This window comes from Brassica napus, unplaced genomic scaffold (genome assembly GCF_020379485.1).
Source record: "Brassica napus cultivar Da-Ae unplaced genomic scaffold, Da-Ae ScsIHWf_35;HRSCAF=64, whole genome shotgun sequence".
NCBI lineage: Eukaryota > Viridiplantae > Streptophyta > Magnoliopsida > Brassicales > Brassicaceae > Brassica > Brassica napus.
In genome coordinates this window covers 100,076-117,367 of record NW_026016440.1, presented here as the reverse complement: position 1 = coordinate 117,367, position 17,292 = coordinate 100,076, and the positions used below count along the sequence as shown (strand labels likewise).

At 34.6% G+C, this 17,292-nt stretch overlaps 5 protein-coding genes across 7 annotated transcripts; 4 read left to right on the top strand and 1 right to left on the bottom strand.

The window, feature by feature from the left end:
- The first annotated feature begins 2,509 nt into the window (after positions 1–2,509).
- LOC106450280 (protein TIFY 5B-like) lies at positions 2,510–3,382 on the top strand. Its single transcript, XM_013891929.3, has 2 exons — positions 2,510–2,770; positions 2,976–3,382. The coding sequence occupies exons 1-2, from the start codon at positions 2,615–2,617 to the stop codon at positions 3,168–3,170; spliced, it is 351 nt and encodes a 116-aa protein (XP_013747383.1). The 5' UTR covers positions 2,510–2,614; the 3' UTR covers positions 3,171–3,382.
- A 1,773-nt stretch (positions 3,383–5,155) lies between these two features.
- On the top strand, positions 5,156–6,832 carry LOC106448929. Its single transcript, XM_013890745.3, has one exon. It carries the CDS (start codon positions 5,643–5,645, stop codon positions 6,582–6,584), a length of 942 nt encoding a protein of 313 aa, XP_013746199.2. The 5' UTR covers positions 5,156–5,642; the 3' UTR covers positions 6,585–6,832.
- Positions 6,833–7,597: 765 nt separating this feature from the next.
- On the top strand, positions 7,598–8,876 carry LOC106447488 (uncharacterized). The gene is given in 2 exon segments (NM_001315985.1): positions 7,598–8,181; positions 8,473–8,876. Coding segments are annotated over 2 exon segments (909 nt in total). The 3' UTR covers positions 8,798–8,876.
- Positions 8,877–9,799: 923 nt separating this feature from the next.
- LOC106447487 (solanesyl diphosphate synthase 3, chloroplastic/mitochondrial) lies at positions 9,800–12,936 on the top strand. Of its 2 annotated transcripts, none has more exons than XM_013889416.3 (11): positions 9,800–10,126; positions 10,509–10,604; positions 10,833–10,913; positions 11,002–11,073; positions 11,169–11,303; positions 11,393–11,479; positions 11,585–11,656; positions 11,856–11,941; positions 12,080–12,212; positions 12,302–12,490; positions 12,576–12,936. In XM_013889416.3, the coding sequence occupies exons 1-11, from the start codon at positions 9,992–9,994 to the stop codon at positions 12,753–12,755; spliced, it is 1,266 nt and encodes a 421-aa protein (XP_013744870.1). In that variant the 5' UTR covers positions 9,800–9,991; the 3' UTR covers positions 12,756–12,936. The 2 variants fall into 2 exon arrangements, with proteins under 2 accessions (XP_013744870.1, XP_013744871.1); XM_013889417.3 differs by having other exon boundaries at positions 9,802–10,126; positions 10,506–10,604.
- A 153-nt stretch (positions 12,937–13,089) lies between these two features.
- LOC106447486 (protein PLASTID TRANSCRIPTIONALLY ACTIVE 12, chloroplastic) lies at positions 13,090–15,724 on the bottom strand. Of its 2 annotated transcripts, none has more exons than XM_013889414.3 (9): positions 15,526–15,724; positions 15,229–15,334; positions 14,498–15,172; positions 14,057–14,429; positions 13,861–13,982; positions 13,710–13,778; positions 13,566–13,619; positions 13,374–13,469; positions 13,090–13,278 (listed from the first exon to the last, which is right to left on the bottom strand). In XM_013889414.3, exons 2-9 carry the CDS (start codon positions 15,310–15,312, stop codon positions 13,174–13,176), a joined length of 1,578 nt encoding a protein of 525 aa, XP_013744868.1. In that variant the 5' UTR covers positions 15,313–15,334; positions 15,526–15,724; the 3' UTR covers positions 13,090–13,173. The 2 variants fall into 2 exon arrangements, with proteins under 2 accessions (XP_013744868.1, XP_013744869.1); XM_013889415.3 differs by having other exon boundaries at positions 14,498–15,166; positions 15,526–15,723.
- Between the last annotated feature and the right edge of the window lie 1,568 nt (positions 15,725–17,292).

The window sequence follows — 17,292 nt, the reverse complement described above, 5'->3', positions numbered from 1 at the left end:
AAAATATTTCAAAAATGGTTTTTTGTCATCCTTGTAACAAAGCAAAAAGATAATGTATGAATCTATAAATTTAGTTCATTATAAACACAAAATATCTTATAATGAATATATGGAAAGCTTACATTTTTGGGAAGATGATTTGAAAATATTGGAAGAGAATACCTGCAAAATAAAATAAAATTTTAAAAAATAAGATAAAAATTAAAATCATATTTGAGTAAACTTCTAATGAAATTTGCTTAAAATTCAAGGCTAGTAGACTTCATTTGAAGTCTACCAGCCGTAAGTTTTAAGTAGATTTCAAATGAAGTCTACTCTATAAAAAAAATAGATCTGAAAAATAATACATTAAAAATATGAAATAAGTTTAAATCTAAAAAACTTTTAAAAATATGATTTAATAGACAAAATAGTTATAAATTAAAGACATATTAATATGAATTTTAATATGTAACTTTATTTGAATATAAATACTAGAACACATATTTTAAATCTATAGATGTAAACCTTACATTTCTAGGAGGAGAAGAGAACAACTATGGAAGAAAATACCTGCAAAATAAATAAAATTATTAAAAAACATAGAAAAAAAATTAAAGTCATATTTTTGTAGACTTCCAATGAAGTCTGCTTAAACTTTGTGGTTTAGTAAACTTCATATGAAGTCTGCAAGCTTTAGTAAACTTCTTTAGAAGTCTACACTGTCTGATAATTTTCAGATCTGAAAAAATCTATATATTTTGAAATGTGAAAATAATTTTAAATCTGAAAATACTTTACATAATAGAATTTATAAGGTAAACTAGTAGCAAATTAATGTAGAGAGCTTGATCTATAAATTTATTTGAATATAAACATGTAAATACATATTTAAAATCTATTAATCTAAAACTTACATTTTTAGAGGAGATGATGAAATCCATGAGTGATAATACCTACCAAAAAAAGATAATATTGTGAGAAATAAACATAAAAATACACATTTAAAATCTATAGATCTAAAACTTACATTTTTTAAAGGAGAAGATGAAAACCATGAATCATAATATCTAAAATGACAAGATAATATTGTGAGAAAGACTTGAGAAAATTTTAGAGAGAAAGAAGATAATGAGAGAGATTTAGAAACAATTGAGAGAATTTTAGAGAGAAGAGAGAAAGTTTTAGAGAGAAGGGAGAGAGTTTTAAGAACTTGTGCAGCCACTTTAGAGAGAGATTGAATAAATTTTGTTTATATAGGGAGACAAAAATGTAACTAGGTTAAAATTTACGATACTGTAGACTTCGTTTGAAGTCTACTAAAATTAAAATTTTGGAGTAGATCTTACTATAACATAGTAGACCTTTTTGGAAGTCTACTATAATAATTTAATTATTGTTGTTTATTCTTTATTATTTTAATAATTTTAATATATGATTTATTAAATTTATTTCTTTATTTTTTAATAGTTATAGTATATGATTTCACTTTTTTATTCTTAAGGAACTTAACTTAGTTTAAATATAATGATTTTTTGTAAAACAAATTGAAAAATATAGACTGAAAAAGACGTCTTCAGATAAATAGACTTTATTGTAGGTCTACGAAACCCTAAACCACAAATATCAAACCCTAAATGTTTTGCTTGATAATCAAAAAGTCTCATTTATACAAAATATAAACTACTAAACATTAATATGCAGATTTAAGTTAATAAAACAAAAAAAAAAAAATCTAAAATCTAACCCTATGAAATCAACTACTAAAAGACATAACATGTTAGAACCTTTTGTTTCTAAACTATGAACATAGTCTAGCACATGATAACCAAATTAGTATATATTCTTCAAAATTGTTCGATTATATGAAATTTTAATTTGTTTACTTCATATTATCCATTATATTGATGATTAGTTAAAAATATCACAATAATTATTTTTATACATTTTCAAAATTAAATTAGTAGACCAAATTAGAGTGGAGACTACAAAACAAGTCTATTAAATAGACTTCGTAGGAAGTCTATATATATGTAGACTTCTTTTATTACGTGTAGACTTCCAAAGGATAGAAACGTAAAATACATTTATGTTTTTTGTTTGGTCATAAGGGTGAAATAGTACTTACACTACTCCTTTAGGTTGGTTTTGCATTTGACTGAAAGTGGGGTACACTTTTACAATTGACTTGAATATTTGAGTTGGTTTTAGCAAATGTCCCAAATTTTAGTTTTACAAATTTTAAATAATCGGATCTTAGCAAATAAGAAGACTTCCATGAGTATTACCAAAAAAAAAAAAAGAATTTCCATTAGCTTTTAGTTCAAAGAAAAAGAGAAGATTGTCGTTACAAAAACAAATGAAAATACAAATAAAATAATAACACAAGTAACATTTTACACGTGCAGGAAAAACGAGATGTAAAGTTGTGTTCTGTCCAAATTTCGCCGTTCCGTTGCCAGCTTTTCTCTCGTATGTTCATGATCCTTCTCTCTCTTCGACCACGACACATACGTAACACAACACGCGATACACGCACACACTCATATTTATATAAATCAAATCGACTAGCTCAATCACATCATCATCAATAACTTCAGAAGCCTTTAATTACAGCTTTACTCACAATTAAAAGATGGAGATGCAAAGTAATTGCGACTTGGAACTTCGCCTTCTTCCTCCTTGTGATCCACGCAGCTCTGAGAATCTACAACCAAAGCAAGAACCTCAGAAAATGGTTATTTTCTACAACGGTCACGTATTTGTTTCTTCAGATCTTACCCATCTCCAGGTACTGTAAACATGCATTTAATATCCATAGTATCTAAATTGTAAAATTTTGTTAGGAGCAGCCCCATTAAGGAGTTTTCAAGTTAAAGTTTTCAAGTGTATGCATATAAATTTATTGTATTTTATTAAAAGTATATTTATTGTTTGTAACATTTTGAGAACTCCTCATTAGAGTTGCTCTAACAATGGTTTTTAACTTAATGCAGGCAAAAGCTATATTATCACTAGCAAGTGGAGACATGAAAGAAAAATCATTATCATTGGAAAGTTCAGACGGCTCGGATCCTTCAACAGTCCCTAACATTTTGACCCGAAAAGCCTCCATGAAGAGATCTCTTCGTAGTTTTCTTCAGAAACGGAATGTTCGGATCCAGGCTTCTTGTCCTTACCACCATTCTTGATAATTTTTGTTTATTTTTATTTCAGTTTTATATTTTTCATGTTAAGACATTACCGCTAGCACAGTGTTTTTTTTGGTTTATACGGATTGATTTTCCGTGTTCTTGACGGATTACAAATACTTGAATTGTTGAAGAGTTAGTTTGGCCAAGAACTTAAATGTGTACTATAGAGATAATTATGTCCTATAATGCTCAGCGGTTAGAAATTTCCATCAGCTCAAACTGGCTTCGGAGTCCATAAGATTTTTGAGGCATAAGGAACTATATCCTTTGCGATATAGGACTGATACTGATATTTCTTCATCACAATATCAGATATTTCAATCGCTATTCGATCTCATGAAGATGGGACAAAGTTCAACTCTTCAAATGATGTCTCAAATTAAAAGTTATAATTCTTGGAGGGTACATAACTGCCGGTGCAAAAGCCAATTTATCAAAGGTGAGCCGGAGTTTTTGAATACTTTTGGAGCTTTACATAAAGGAATCTATAGAGAGTTCTAATATTCATTTACACAATTAATTAGATAAAAATTTAGATAAAATGGTATTTGCCACAATCTATAGATTCCTTTATGTAAATGAATATTAGAACTCTCTATAAATTTAGATAAAATGGTATTAGAACAACAATTGTTTTTTGAGTGTTGATGGTTTAAAAGCAAAAATATTTTTCGTGTTTTAGGTGTCTAAATAAATAGGACCGGACGGACCTGCCACTAGTCTAAAGTAGGTTCTTTCACAATAATATTATATCATATAAACTTTACGTACGGTAGGTGGTATATATTGAAAAAATTAGGAAATTTGTAAAATGATAAAAGGTGAGGTTTCAAGCTGTATTTTGGAAGCTTTGTGAAAAGCGGATTAAGATCAGTAAAGAGATCTAGTACTGATCAAGATATATATGGAAAGCAAGATGAAACAAATTGAAAAAGAATTAAAGCAAAAAAAAAAAATTGAAAAAGAAGCAGCTGGTGAGAAAGAAGAAACGAAGAAGTTGCAAATCACTCTACGAAAAAACTCAGAGGTCTTTGTTTGTTAAAACAATACGAATCAAAAAACTTGATCTATTGGGGTCATAATATACACAAAATGTTCAATATACACTGGTTGGTTGTGATAGAGTTTTGTGGCTAAGGAGAAGTTCAATGTTGGTGTAACTCATACCCAATTCAATTTTTCCTCCAATATCCTTTAAGTTAATAGCTACAGATTATAATAGCGCAACTTTAAATAGGTCCTCATTTCTTTAAATCTTTTATATCCTTCCATATATATTTTGTGGAATATATATGCCAGTATGCCAACATTAGATGAGCTTTTGCCAGTAAGTCGGAAATAGCCGAACGAATAAAAAAAACAGCATGATTGTTGAATAATTAAACTGAGAAATGATAATAAGCGTGTAAGATTAGACGCCACAAGTTAAGATAATTAAGTTAGAAGATCTAAAACTTGTACGATGAAAGCTTAGGATCAGCCGCCAACGTGTGGAATCACATGAACTTCGCTATTGCCACGTAATAGCTTAAACCAGCAAGATCTACTGTCGATACACATGTATACTGTTTATCTATTTGTAAATTTACCATTATTTTTTGTTTCAATTATTCTTAAATTACTATTACATATAGTGACTTTCTGAAGAAAATGTTTATACAATGTCTGAATAAAAGTGGTGAATTTATTTGTTCACAAAAAGATGATTTCTAGATAACGCATTAACAACTTTTTTGACTAGAAAAAAATACTATTGCGTTTTCTCGATAACGCAGTAATTCATGATTGGAAAATGACTATGCCTTAACTCATAGAGGTGTTTTTCTTTTGAACTGAAAGAAAAAAACATTGTATAACACTAATAGAGGTGTTGAACGATTAAAATAAAAAAGTTGTTGTATACTAATACTTTCTTTATAGCCAAAATAAGAGATTAAGAAATGGATTAACTCAGATAAATCGTTTCGATTCAATCTTGAAATGGCATTGTATCTCTGACTCTCTGTAAATTTGAATCGTTAGGTGAAGCAACAAAATAAATTCACTATTACCAGATACGTGGAGGCGAAGCTATTGTATATACGTTGTTTTATTTTACTTTGTTGTGCTGTCAAAACATGGAACATTTTCTCACATGCATGGCGTCATTGACGTGTAGACATTGGACTTGACCTAAATGTTTTTTCCGATTTGCTTATATCATCACCCTATCTCGACAAGATTTTAAATTTTTGTTCCTATCTTAACACACATATATTAAAATGTAATGTAGCTTGTACACTTTCAGGTAAAACAAAGGATTAACCATTGAATAAGACATGCAGGAGATGATTGGGCTTTATTTCCACGTAACTCAGAGTTATATCACCATGGCACGACAAATCGCGAATCGTGGCAGGATTCGCAAGAAAGATTTAGTGGTTGTCAAGGGTAGAATAGGAACTTCATGAGCTCAATAATTCAGATTTTATGATCACAATTCACAGTATATATAAAGAGTTCCGACCATGCACTTCGAACATCAAACACAATACACTCTGCACCCTCAAACTCCAATGCCCAACTCAACCCGAACTCTCACTCAAAATGACGGAAATGCCCTCGTACACTGTTGAAAACCCTAACTTCGAGCCTTCGAAGACCAAGAAACAATACAACATATACTCTTCGTTGCTCCCTGTCTTCTTATCGATCTCAGCATACATTTTGATCTTCTACGTCCTTGAAATGTCTCCTTCTTCGATCTTCAACGACCCAAAGATCTTGTTCTTCATCTCAAACGCTCTTATCCTTATCATAGCCGCAGACTACGGTGTCTTCGCTGAGAAAGAGAACCGCGACTTTTACGGAGAATACACGGCCGCGATGAGAATAGACGCGAGAGAAAACGCTAGACCTGAAAACTCAGGCTATGAGGTGGGTTTGGCGGAAGTAACCATGAAACGTGAGAAGCAAGAAGAAGCACTCAGGGAGAAAGATACAACACGGTATCTGTTTCATAAGGAAGAGGAAGTTCCTGAGAAAACCGTACAAGTCCTAAGCGACGCGCCGAAGACTGAGCAAAACATTCATATGACCATTAGTAAAGGAGAAACTTGTGGTGCAAGAAACCTAGTGAGTCCTAAACCGTACGGGAGAAGCAAATCGGATAAAGCACGTTCAGAACGTACTAGTCATCGAGAGATCAAACATAGACGTAAACGTTATGATCGAAGCAAGTCCGACGATAGCTCGAAATGGATGGTTGATCACAAGTGTAAGAAGGCTCATGAGGAGACGGAGGAGAAGTGGGAGAATGTAAGAGAGGAATCGGAAGAATTTGCGAAAATGTCGAACGAGGAGTTGAACAGACGAGTTGAAGATTTCATCCAACGGTTTAACAGAGATATCAAACGACAAAACTATGTCTAGTTTAGTTTAATGTAATTTAATTTGTCGTAGCAAATTTAGTCAACATTTCTTGGTCGTAGCATCTTGTTTATTGTTTTCGTTTTCCTTTTCATGCGTTTGTCACAAGAGTTGGTAATTAATGAGATCATGGAGGAGATAATCGTTTATGGTTTTTAAAAAGAGTGATTGTTGCCGACTAGTTTAACTTATATACATAGATATATAGTGATTATATCATCAAATATCAGTATATATAGGACTAGAAGTGTTTAGTCAACGCCAAATTTGGAATTTAAATCTGTGATAGGTCGATAGAAAAACGTTTATAAAATATGTAAATATTTTCTTCTTTGCCAAAACTGTTTTCTTATGACATTCTTTCTCTAGAAAGAAAATAGTAATTCAAGACTTTTCTTGACAATTTTTTCATTAATTGAAAAATGCATCAAACGTATATATGACAATCTTCTTTGTTGAATCAGTTTGATGAATCTGATATGTAATGCTAGTTTTCGTCCCCTCTTCAATATTTTTTTTGTTGTTTTTTTTTATTCAACCAATATTTTGTTGTTCATCATCTTGTTTATTGTTGGGATAATTACTCTGTTTTAATCCATCATTGAATATACTTTATCAACTGAACCTGAAGTTACCTGGCCTCTCTAGTTACCCTGACATGATCATATAAATTGCTGTCCTTGCAGTGAAGTATGTGAATCCAACCACAAAGCAATCCACTGTAAGATACCAAGAGAAGATCAGAGATAAGTTCTGTCCGCGACGACGTTGGTCAGAAGCTTCGGATACGAATAATGTAATCTCAAATTAGCCAATCATTGTACAAGAGAACTGCCACGTGTTTGGATGTCTTTTTAAATTATCCATCCACAGAGAAAATAAAACACTTTTGCAATCTAAAACCACCCAATCACAACAAAAGATAATGCCACGTGGTAGTAACACACATCACCTTCTTCTTTCTTTCTTCTTAAGGCCACATCATCTCTCTCTCTCTCTCACTACTCACTTCCACCATGTCTGCAGCACTTAGCTCCTCTCTCTACATCTCCCCAAAGAAACCATCATGTCCACAACAACCTCTATCCACAAAACCAACCACCATCAAAACCACTCTCCACACCCACCCTCTCTTCACCGTAGCCGATCAAGCTGTAACCCTCCAGATGAAAGAGAAGATCCTATGCCTCGAGCTCATGGGAATCGACTCCGGCAAAGCCCTCTCTCTCAACCCTTTCCTCCGCTCAGCCTCCCTTGACTCCGTCGAGTCCGTCCTCAACTTCCTCCAGTCAAAAGGAATCTACCCAAACGACCTGCCAAGAATCTTGGGGATGTGTCCCAAGATCCTCACTTCAGACATCAGAACAGAACTCAACCCTGTATTCATGTTCCTGTCGAGTGATCTCCATGTCCCTGATAATGCGTTCAGAAGAGTGGTCAAGAAATGTCCGAGGCTACTGATCAGCAGCGTGGAAGACCAGCTCAAGCCTGCTCTGTTCTACTTGCAGAGACTTGGTTTCAAGGATATTGATGCTCTTGCTTACCAAGATCCTGTCTTGTTGGTGTCTAGTGTTGAACACACTCTCATCCCAAAGCTTAGGTAAATATTTCATTCTTTTTTTTTTTTGAACACATAAATATTTCATTCTTTATTTTCTTTCTTCAATGTTACTGGTTATTGTATCTTCACTATCACAATTGGTTAAAAAGATTATTCTTTCAAAAAAATTAATAATATAATGTTACTGGTTATTAAATATTTCATTCTTTATTTTCTTTAATGTTACTGGTTATTGTATGTTCCCTAGCACAAGTGGTTAATGTTACTGGTTATTGTATAATAAAATGTTACTGGTTATTAAATTAGACTTTACATTGTAATTTTTGTCAGATTCTTGGAGAGTATAGGGTTTACGAGATCAGAAGCCATTGGAATGATCCTGAGATGTCCGGCTCTGTTCACCTTCAGCATAGAGAACAACTTTAAACCAAAGTTTGATTACTTCATGTGCGAGATAAAAGGTAAACTGGAGAATCTAAAGGAGTTTCCGCAGTACTTTGCGTTCAGTTTAGAGAAAAGGATAAAACCGAGGCACCTGGAGTCGATGGAGAGAGGCTTAGAATTGCCATTACCGTTAATGCTTAAGAGCACTGATGAAGAGTTTGAGCAATTGCTTCTGCAAACAAAGAACTCTTCTTCAGTGGTAAATGTGTAATGTTATTGTTGTAAATGGGGGGAAAATGTTACAGTGTTTATTAATAGTAATTTTAACATTGTTCCATGTGTATGTGAAATTGATTGTATATGCCTAGGGGTGGAAAAAAACCCGAACCGAGTCAAACCGAACCAACCGAACCGAAACCGATTCAAACCGAACCAAAGTCTATTTCAAATCATTCGGTTGAAGATTTCCCCAACCCGAATGGTTCGGTTCGGTTCGGTTCGGTTTTAAACCAAACCGAAAATCGATGTGTTTTGTAATTATTTAAATTAAAAAATATTAGTAATAAATATACTAAAATTATAATACTTGACCACGTATTTTCCTTTCATTAACATATATTCTTCAAACCTAATATGTAATAATCAAAATATTTGATTTAAAAAAAATAGAAAAGTCTGTATTCATATATTTTTATATATCTAAACCTAAAATCTAAAGCAAATTTTATTGAAAACAAAAGTTCTTTTCCAGCGTCTCTTTCCTCTTTGTCTCCTGCATTTTTTTCTAGCGTCTAGATCTTTCTTGCAGTGTCAATTGTAAATAACTTCAAGTGAGATTATAATATCAAGTTCTAAAACTTGTTACGATATATTTATATAACTGAAAAGTAAATTGATCCAAAAAATAAACTGAACTGAATACAAACCGAAGCGAATATAAACCGAACCGAATACAAACCGAACTAAACTAACTATGGTTTACTTCAGTTGGAAAAATACTAAAACCGAACTAACCAAACCGAATAAAATCGAGAAAATAACCGAAGTGCCCACCCCTTGCTATATGGTACCAAACTACCAATGACCAGTTGAAAGAAATTGTGGTGACAAAAAATTAGCTTAAAGTCTTGGTTTTGAAAAAGCAGATATTGGGTTCGAGTGGGCCTCATGTTAGGGGTTTGCTAAAGAGTTTTTTTCTTCTAATTGTTTAGTGTGATTTAGTAATTTCTGAAAATATGATTAAACCCTACTAAGCCCTGAGAAGCGGTCTGTGTGGAAACTTATTAATTAATGCATTTCCATGGCTGAGGTTCGTCGACTCGTCGTCTTGGTCATTAAACATTTTTGATAATAAGCCAAAACGAAGTCGTTCGACTGCTTACATCGGAAGACATTTTGATTTCTCTATTATACCATCGAACAAAAGTCTTCGGCTTCTCGTCGGATCCGTAAATAAGAAGAAAAGATGTTAATCACGAGGGGTGTTTCTCGCAAGTTCCGCACCTTCTATGGCTGCTCTCGATCTCTTCTCTCCTCTCCCCGCCTCGCAATCATACCCGATCGGAGTCACTCCTCTTGCTCCGACTCTACTACACACAAGGTTGTTTCACCCTTCTGCGGTTCCCCGATTTATTATTTATAATCGTTCTTACCAAAAGAGATTGGATAAAGGTTGTGTTTTTTTTTTTGTTTGTGTTCCAAACAAAAAAAAGGTTGTGTTTTTATTGTGGTAATTTAGATTTGAGTTTTTTTTTCCCTTTGTGTTTGTGATACTTATTATAGTTTTGCTGTTGGAGTGTATATAGTAGTGATTAATCCAAAAGCCATTCTCTTTCTACTTTCTAATAACGTCAGCACTGAGAAAGTTTCTTACATGCGATGTTAGGATAAGAAAAATGTTTAAGTTTATCTTAAATTTCATGTGTTATATAGAATTTGTTGACCTAACCAATGTGTTAATTCTCTTTGTCATGTTTTAGTAGGGTTACGTTTGCAGAGGTACTTCTTATGCATTGACTTCTCCGGGTTTTGGGAGCTTTAGACATCAGCTCTATCATCAGAGCAGCTCCGTTGTTGAGGTTTAATCTTTGCTCCCTTGTTTACACCATTGAATCATGATGATGAGCTTATACTTTAATTGATCCTCTGTTGTTGAACTTTCACATATACTGGCATTGCTTTACTTGTGTTATTCTTTGGTGCTCGTCTTATTGAACTGGCCATTGTTTTTTTAACTTTGAGTTCTTGCTTCGAACTGTTCCTCTTCTTTTCTGACTGCTGAGAGAGTAAGATTGTTCTTTCCCTAGGAGGAGCTTGACCCCTTTTCGCTTGTTGCTGATGAGCTGTCACTTCTTAGTAATAAGTTAAGAGCCATGGTAGTTGCCGAGGTATTTGCCCTTTTATTTGCCATTCTTTTGCTCATAAAGAAGTGAATGAAGCTAATTTTTTTTACTGTAACTGGCTTCTGCTATTCAGGTGCCGAAGCTTGCCTCTGCGGCTGAATACTTCTTCAAAAGAGGTGTGGAAGGCAAACAGTTTCGTCCAACTGTAATGACCATACTCTCGTTTTTTTTTTTGTTTCCGTATCTTGTCATCATTTTCTCCCTCTCGGTATCATAATTGGTCTGGTTTTATGTTTATAGATTTTGCTGTTGATGGCGACAGCTCTGAATGTACGCGTACCAGAAGCATTGGCTGCTGATACAGCAGATATTGTCCCATCAACAGAATTACGTGTAAGGCAGCGGGGTATTGCTGAAATCACCGAAATGATACATGTCAGTAACTATACTATTAACTCATCACGTCCATCAAAATCAAGATTCAGTATTCTTCAATTATTTAATGCTTTGGTGGTCATTTGAAGGTTGCAAGCCTACTGCATGATGATGTCTTGGATGATGCGGATACAAGGCGTGGTGTTGGTTCCTTAAACTTTGTAATGGGTAACAAGGTAATCATTTGACTGTAGCTTATACCGTCTAAGATCATTGATTTTGTATTTTTGGCGATTGTGCTGCAAATAGATATTGAAATAACCATTGACTTCACGTTGTAGATATCAGTATTAGCAGGAGACTTTTTGCTCTCTCGGGCTTGTGTGGCTCTTGCTGCTCTAAAAAACACAGAGGTGAGAAAACTAAAGACATTTGCATGTAACCTTCTATTTCCAAACTTGTTCAAGAACTTGCTACTGTTTTCTCAAGATACGATCGTTAATAGGCCATTGGAATCTGCCTTCAAAACAGAATTTAGAATCAGTGACATCAATCCTAAGTATTGTTTACGTCTTGCAAGCTATCCCTTATCATTGTTTCTCTCTTTTGTAGGTCGTATCATTACTTGCAACTGTTGTAGAACATCTTGTCACTGGTGAAACCATGCAAATGACTAGCACAACCGATCAGCGTCACAGGTAAAAATCGTACTTCTGTCATTTTAGTATTCAACCATCAAAAACAAATCTACTCAAGGCTTCTATGGCTTCTATGGCTTCTAGTAAATGTTTTTCATTGTTTATGCAAATATGATTTAACTTTTTTCATGGCTGCAGTATGGACTACTACATGCAGAAGACATATTATAAGACGGCCTCACTAATCTCAAATAGCTGCAAAGCAATTGCGTTACTCGCTGGACAATCAGCAGAAGTTGCCATGTTAGCTTTTGAATACGGGAGGAATCTGGTTCGTTATCTATTACCTTCTGAAAAAATTGTTGTTTCCATTGCAACTAGTCTTTTCTCCACAATGTTTGATTAGTTTCTACTTTGAAGGGCTTGGCATTCCAATTGATAGACGACGTTCTTGACTTCACGGGCACATCAGCTTCTCTGGGAAAGGGATCGTTATCAGATATCCGCCATGGGATCATAACAGCTCCAATCCTCTTTGCCATGGAGGAGTTTCCCCAACTACGCACAGTTGTTGATCAGCTTGAAAAAGATCCAACAAATGTTGACATTGTAAGTGTTGAAGATTCAAATATCTTAGTATATTGAATACATTTTCGAAAGTCTCTTATGTTGTATCCCATAAAAACAAATCCAGGCTTTAGAGTATCTTGGGAAGAGCAAGGGAATACAAAGGACAAGAGAGTTAGCTATAGAGCATGCGAATCGGGCAGCAGCAGCAATAGGGTCTTTACCTGAAACAGATGATGAAGATGTGAAGAGATCAAGGCGGGCACTTATTGACTTGACCCATAGAGTCATCTCCAGAAACAAGTGAAGATAAAAAGAAGTCTCTATATACACCAAACATCGTCATTACTTCAGATTTCATTTCATTTCAATTGTAGGATTTTGTTTTTGTTCAACTCTTTTCACGAAATGATTTGTTGGACAAGAAGTGGTTTTCATTTTAAACAAAACATAGAAGAAAAGAGACAGTGACACTGCTTGTTAAATCATTCTCTGCATTTCTTGTGAATGTAGTTTAGGTCTGGTTTTCTGAACAGACTTAGCCATTTGAAACCATCTTCAAAAGCTGTAATAAACCGTAGCCACTAGTAAACAGTAAGCTCAATACAGTGATTCATCCATGAAATTTTGAAAACAGTGAGTGCTTCCATAAAAAAAACTTCTTAAGTTCACAAATAAAGGTCATTACACTGATGTCTGAACCGTAAGAGAAACACAAAAACCAGTTAAGGATCAGTCTCCTCATCAAAGTCCATGAGAAAATCGGTTAAGTTCTCAGAATCATCCACGGCCTCGTCTAGAGACATCCGACCTTCCTTCTTCGGTTTAGGCTGTGTTTTCACAAACCAAACACATAACATTAATACACACATTTATAGATTTATATACATATAGACGGCAAAAGCGTGTGAATGTGTCTTTTTACTTTGGAGTTGCGAAGTTCAGGGGTACTCTTCAATACACTCCAGTTCCTTGCAACTTTCTCGTCTTTTTCTGCTTCTTCTGCATCCTCTTCTTCATCCTGTGTCATAAAAGGTTCAGAGATGTCTCAGAGCATGCTAACATCAACAAACAAGAACAAGAGAATGTCGATGTACTCGCCGAGTACGATACTCACATCGTTTTCACCAATATCAACAGCTTGGGCCATTGCATCATCAATGTCAGGCACCTGCATTCACTCATAACAATTTATCAAACAAACAAACAAACCTCTCAGTGAGAGTTGTGTCAACAAGAATGAAAAGATTTGTCATTTTACCTCGATCTGCTCGGTTTTCTCTTTCGCCAGTAGTGTTTCGTGCACCTCTCTCGAGATGACTTTGCCATTCTGATCAAAACCGAGACAACAAAAAACAATAAGACCAAAGACAAAAGAACAATCAAGATAGTTTTGAGCAAAGCAGACCAACCTCCTTCAGATGAGAGAGCATGTTTGGTGTTGGCTCATGAAAATCAGGTCCCCTGAAATCCATAACCGCATCTGGAGCTTGAATGTAGTTAATCGTCGGGTAAACCGGATCCCCACCCCATACTGCAAACAAACCAAGAAAGTTAAATCAAAAGATGATCATGGAAGAGTTAGTTTAACCGTTGAAAGTGTCATACTTTGCTTAATCTGATCCTCTTTCATCCGCATCGCCAAAGGATCTCTCTTGATCCTAATATCAGTCCCCATCATTATCCTGTACTCTCTATCCGTCTGATGAGAGAACATCTCAATCAGCTGCGTGTTTTCATCTTCCCCCGTCTCTTCAAAATGCTTCTGCACAGCTTCTCTCGACGTGTCTCTCTTCCACGCTTTCACCCATTCGGAATAAAACGCCATTGGACCTTCTTTCGCTAGCCTCTCTCGCTCAGCTTGCAGCCTCTCCTCCTTGAAAAGATGCCTTCTCGCTCTGTAAAGAGAAGTTTCCGTCAGTGTTGGCTCTTTCCCGTAGAGCTTCACTTGTCCTGTCTCCGCCATCGCCTTGAGAAAAACCTGCAAACACCACAACGGATCAAAACATTAGGGACTTTAACTTGAAATCACTGTAATAATGAGCTCACCGTTTCGACATCAGGACGTCTTCTTTGCCACCTTGACCACTGTTCTTTCTCAGGCTTCCTCCAGTTCCACCAACTCTCATCGCTAGTGAGCGTCGTCTCAATCTGTTTCTTCTTAGTTGGATCAATAAACGGATGAGGCCGTCCAAGCTTCTTATCCAACTCAAAACCACTCTCTTCCTCTTCAACCTCATTGTCATACACAACAAACCCGTTTGACAAATCACTCTCCTCTTCCTCAGAGCTATCCTCAGAGTCAGACACTTCATCATACGTTTCAACGCTCACATTCCCCTCAACAGCTTTCCTGTTCTTCTTTCTCCTACTCCCAGGATTCTTCCCATACGAAGGGAAACTCGAAGACTCGCCAGCTGGCTGAGGAGCCCTAGCGGCTCTAACCTGGCTCGAAGTCCCTTCAGGCCAATAGTCCTCGCCTGGAATGCTGGCACGTGCCCCGGACGCTGGCTCCATTTTACCAGAAGTTGAATCCATGTAGCTGTGGTAAGGTGCCCTCTCAACAGAGACATACTCATATCCTTGTCCATCCTTTTTAGAAGACCCTTCACTTGCATCATTCTCATCCTCCTTCTTGCATTTCACACAATGTCGCAGTAACACATCCTTAGAAGTAATCCCAGCATGTAATCTCTTTATTGGAAATCCGCATTTAACCTGCCTCTACATGTATTAAACAACTTGACATCTTGAAACAGCTAGAATGTGTAAGAACTAACCTGTAGTATACAAGCACCGAGCTTTCTACTCTCTGTGCATACTTTATCTCGATAGAGCCATGAGGTGGTTGATATTGACGCCATTACACTCTCTACTCTTCCTTCACTGTAATTTCACATAATAAAAAAAATAGTCACACATCATTGGATTCAATTATGCTCAGAATCAATATGAACTACAAGAACTATAAACCCAGGTAAGAAAAGCCTAAACCCAACGATAAAAATCCGATCTTTAAGCATTTCTACAACGCTTCATACTCGAATTTTGAGAGGAATGAGAAGAAAAGGACGAACCTTTTTGCTTTACCGAGAGATACTGTATGAAGGGTTTTTCAATTATCTGGAAGAAGAAGAAGAATCGAGCTCTCTCAGCTCATCTTATTGAGGTTGATTTTTGAAGGGGTTTTTGTTTTCTGAAGATTTTTTTCAGTTTTTGGGTTTATCCGTTTATCTCCTGCGTTTTTTTCGACTCCACGCGCCGGTGTAAGAATCTGGATTAGTGAGGAGGAGAGGATGGGCTTTACTTGCCTAACTAAGGCCCATTTGTAATGGACCTCACGAGGTTGGGAGCTTAAAGCCTGTTTGGGATTATTAAGTCTAGGAATCTTCTTGATTGTGTTAACACTCACTCAGAAGAACATACACAAGGTGACTTCTAAACAGTTGATTATATATATTAATCAACTATTTCGAAATACACTATTATGCAAAATACAAAAACTTCGTATTGAAATTTAATATTACTTCACATTATTTAGAATTCCTTATTAGAAGATAATTTGATCATTTTTACTTTTTACTTTTACCAAAAAATCTAAAACCGAAACCATGATTTAAACATATAAATGTAAAAAATAATTATGGATTTTTGTATGCAGACAAATGTTAGTTTTGACTTTTGAATATATGTAGTTTTGTCTTTCCTCATAATGTAAGAATAGAATGGGCTCTACAATGGACCAGTAAAAGAAAACAGTCAAAATATTGTGTGGGTTCCGCTACAATTAATCAACCACTGTAAAGAAATGTTAGTACGAACATAATCAAATTATTGTGCTATGGTTGAACATAAAGATTTGGATTTGGATTTGGATTTGGATTTGGATTTTGGAACAAATGTGAGTGGCAATAGGCTAATGTACCAATGTGGTCAGTACCAATAATATTAAATGACTGACCAGACACATCATTGACATTACGGTATCTATCACAGGCCTATTCTAACCTAAATATACATTATAATACTCCTTAATTTTAATTGTTTCAAACTCGCAAAACGACGATAATTATTTATTATCTGTAGATCATATATATTAGAAAAATAATTTTTGCTTTTCCTTCTGAATTGTTGCAGAGGTAGACCACGTAAGACTATGACCACAAAGGTCTGACTAGGCACAAGTTTCGGTGGCCCGAACGGGCCTATCATCACGTTTAAAAACTTTTTGTGCAACGAGACACCTATGTTTAAAATATAAAAGCAATTAACATAAATATATATATTAAAATATAAAATAAATATGACAATTCTTTCAAATAGTTTTTTTTAAGTTTTTGTTACAAAAATATTTCTCAAAAAAAAATAGCTAAAATAGCTCTTTTTATTTTAAATTTTTTAATATTTATTTTTTTATTTTAAAATGTTTGAAAACATATTCTTAAAACCCTATCCATTAACTTTAAAACCCTAAGTCTATATTAGTTAACCATAGGGTAAAAATGTATTTTTACTTTTTAATAAGCTTATTTTTGTCATTGAAAAAAAAATTCGTGAAAAAAAAATTAAAAAGGAATATTCTAGAGAATTTCTAAAATAAATATTAGTAAATTATACTTTCTTTGTTTCAAAATACTTGATCTTTTGGGTGTATTCACAAGAATTAAGGTATATAATCTTTCTTAAAAAGTGACATTCAAAATACAAACTAAAATTAATTTAGTCAATTCTTAAAAATAAGTATAAAACATCATTGATCACACAGCTTTTAGTAAAACTAAGATTAATATATAAAGATCAAAACATCATATATTTTGAAAGATCAAAAACTCTCCAAAACATTA

What these genes read in the sequence shown, in the direction of transcription:
- LOC106447487 (XM_013889416.3), top strand. Translation starts at nt 9,992, where the DNA reads ATGTTAATCACGAGGGGTGTTTCTCGCAAGTTCCGCACCTTCTATGGC. An exon ending in AGAGCAGCTCCGTTGTTGAG is followed by an intron (nt 10,605 to 10,832) that starts GTTTAATCTTTG and finishes TTCTTTCCCTAG; the next exon opens with GAGGAGCTTGACCCCTTTTC. An exon ending in AAATCACCGAAATGATACAT is followed by an intron (nt 11,304 to 11,392) that starts GTCAGTAACTAT and finishes GGTCATTTGAAG; the next exon opens with GTTGCAAGCCTACTGCATGA.
- LOC106447486 (XM_013889414.3), bottom strand. Translation starts at nt 15,312, where the DNA reads ATGGCGTCAATATCAACCACCTCATGGCTCTATCGAGATAAAGTATGC. An exon ending in TGCTCTCTCATCTGAAGGAG is followed by an intron (nt 13,779 to 13,860) that starts GTTGGTCTGCTT and finishes GGTTTTGATCAG; the next exon opens with AATGGCAAAGTCATCTCGAG. An exon ending in TTGATATTGGTGAAAACGAT is followed by an intron (nt 13,470 to 13,565) that starts GTGAGTATCGTA and finishes TTTATGACACAG; the next exon opens with GATGAAGAAGAGGATGCAGA.
- LOC106448929 (XM_013890745.3), top strand. Translation starts at nt 5,643, where the DNA reads ATGATCACAATTCACAGTATATATAAAGAGTTCCGACCATGCACTTCG.
- LOC106450280 (XM_013891929.3), top strand. Translation starts at nt 2,615, where the DNA reads ATGGAGATGCAAAGTAATTGCGACTTGGAACTTCGCCTTCTTCCTCCT. An exon ending in CAGATCTTACCCATCTCCAG is followed by an intron (nt 2,771 to 2,975) that starts GTACTGTAAACA and finishes AACTTAATGCAG; the next exon opens with GCAAAAGCTATATTATCACT.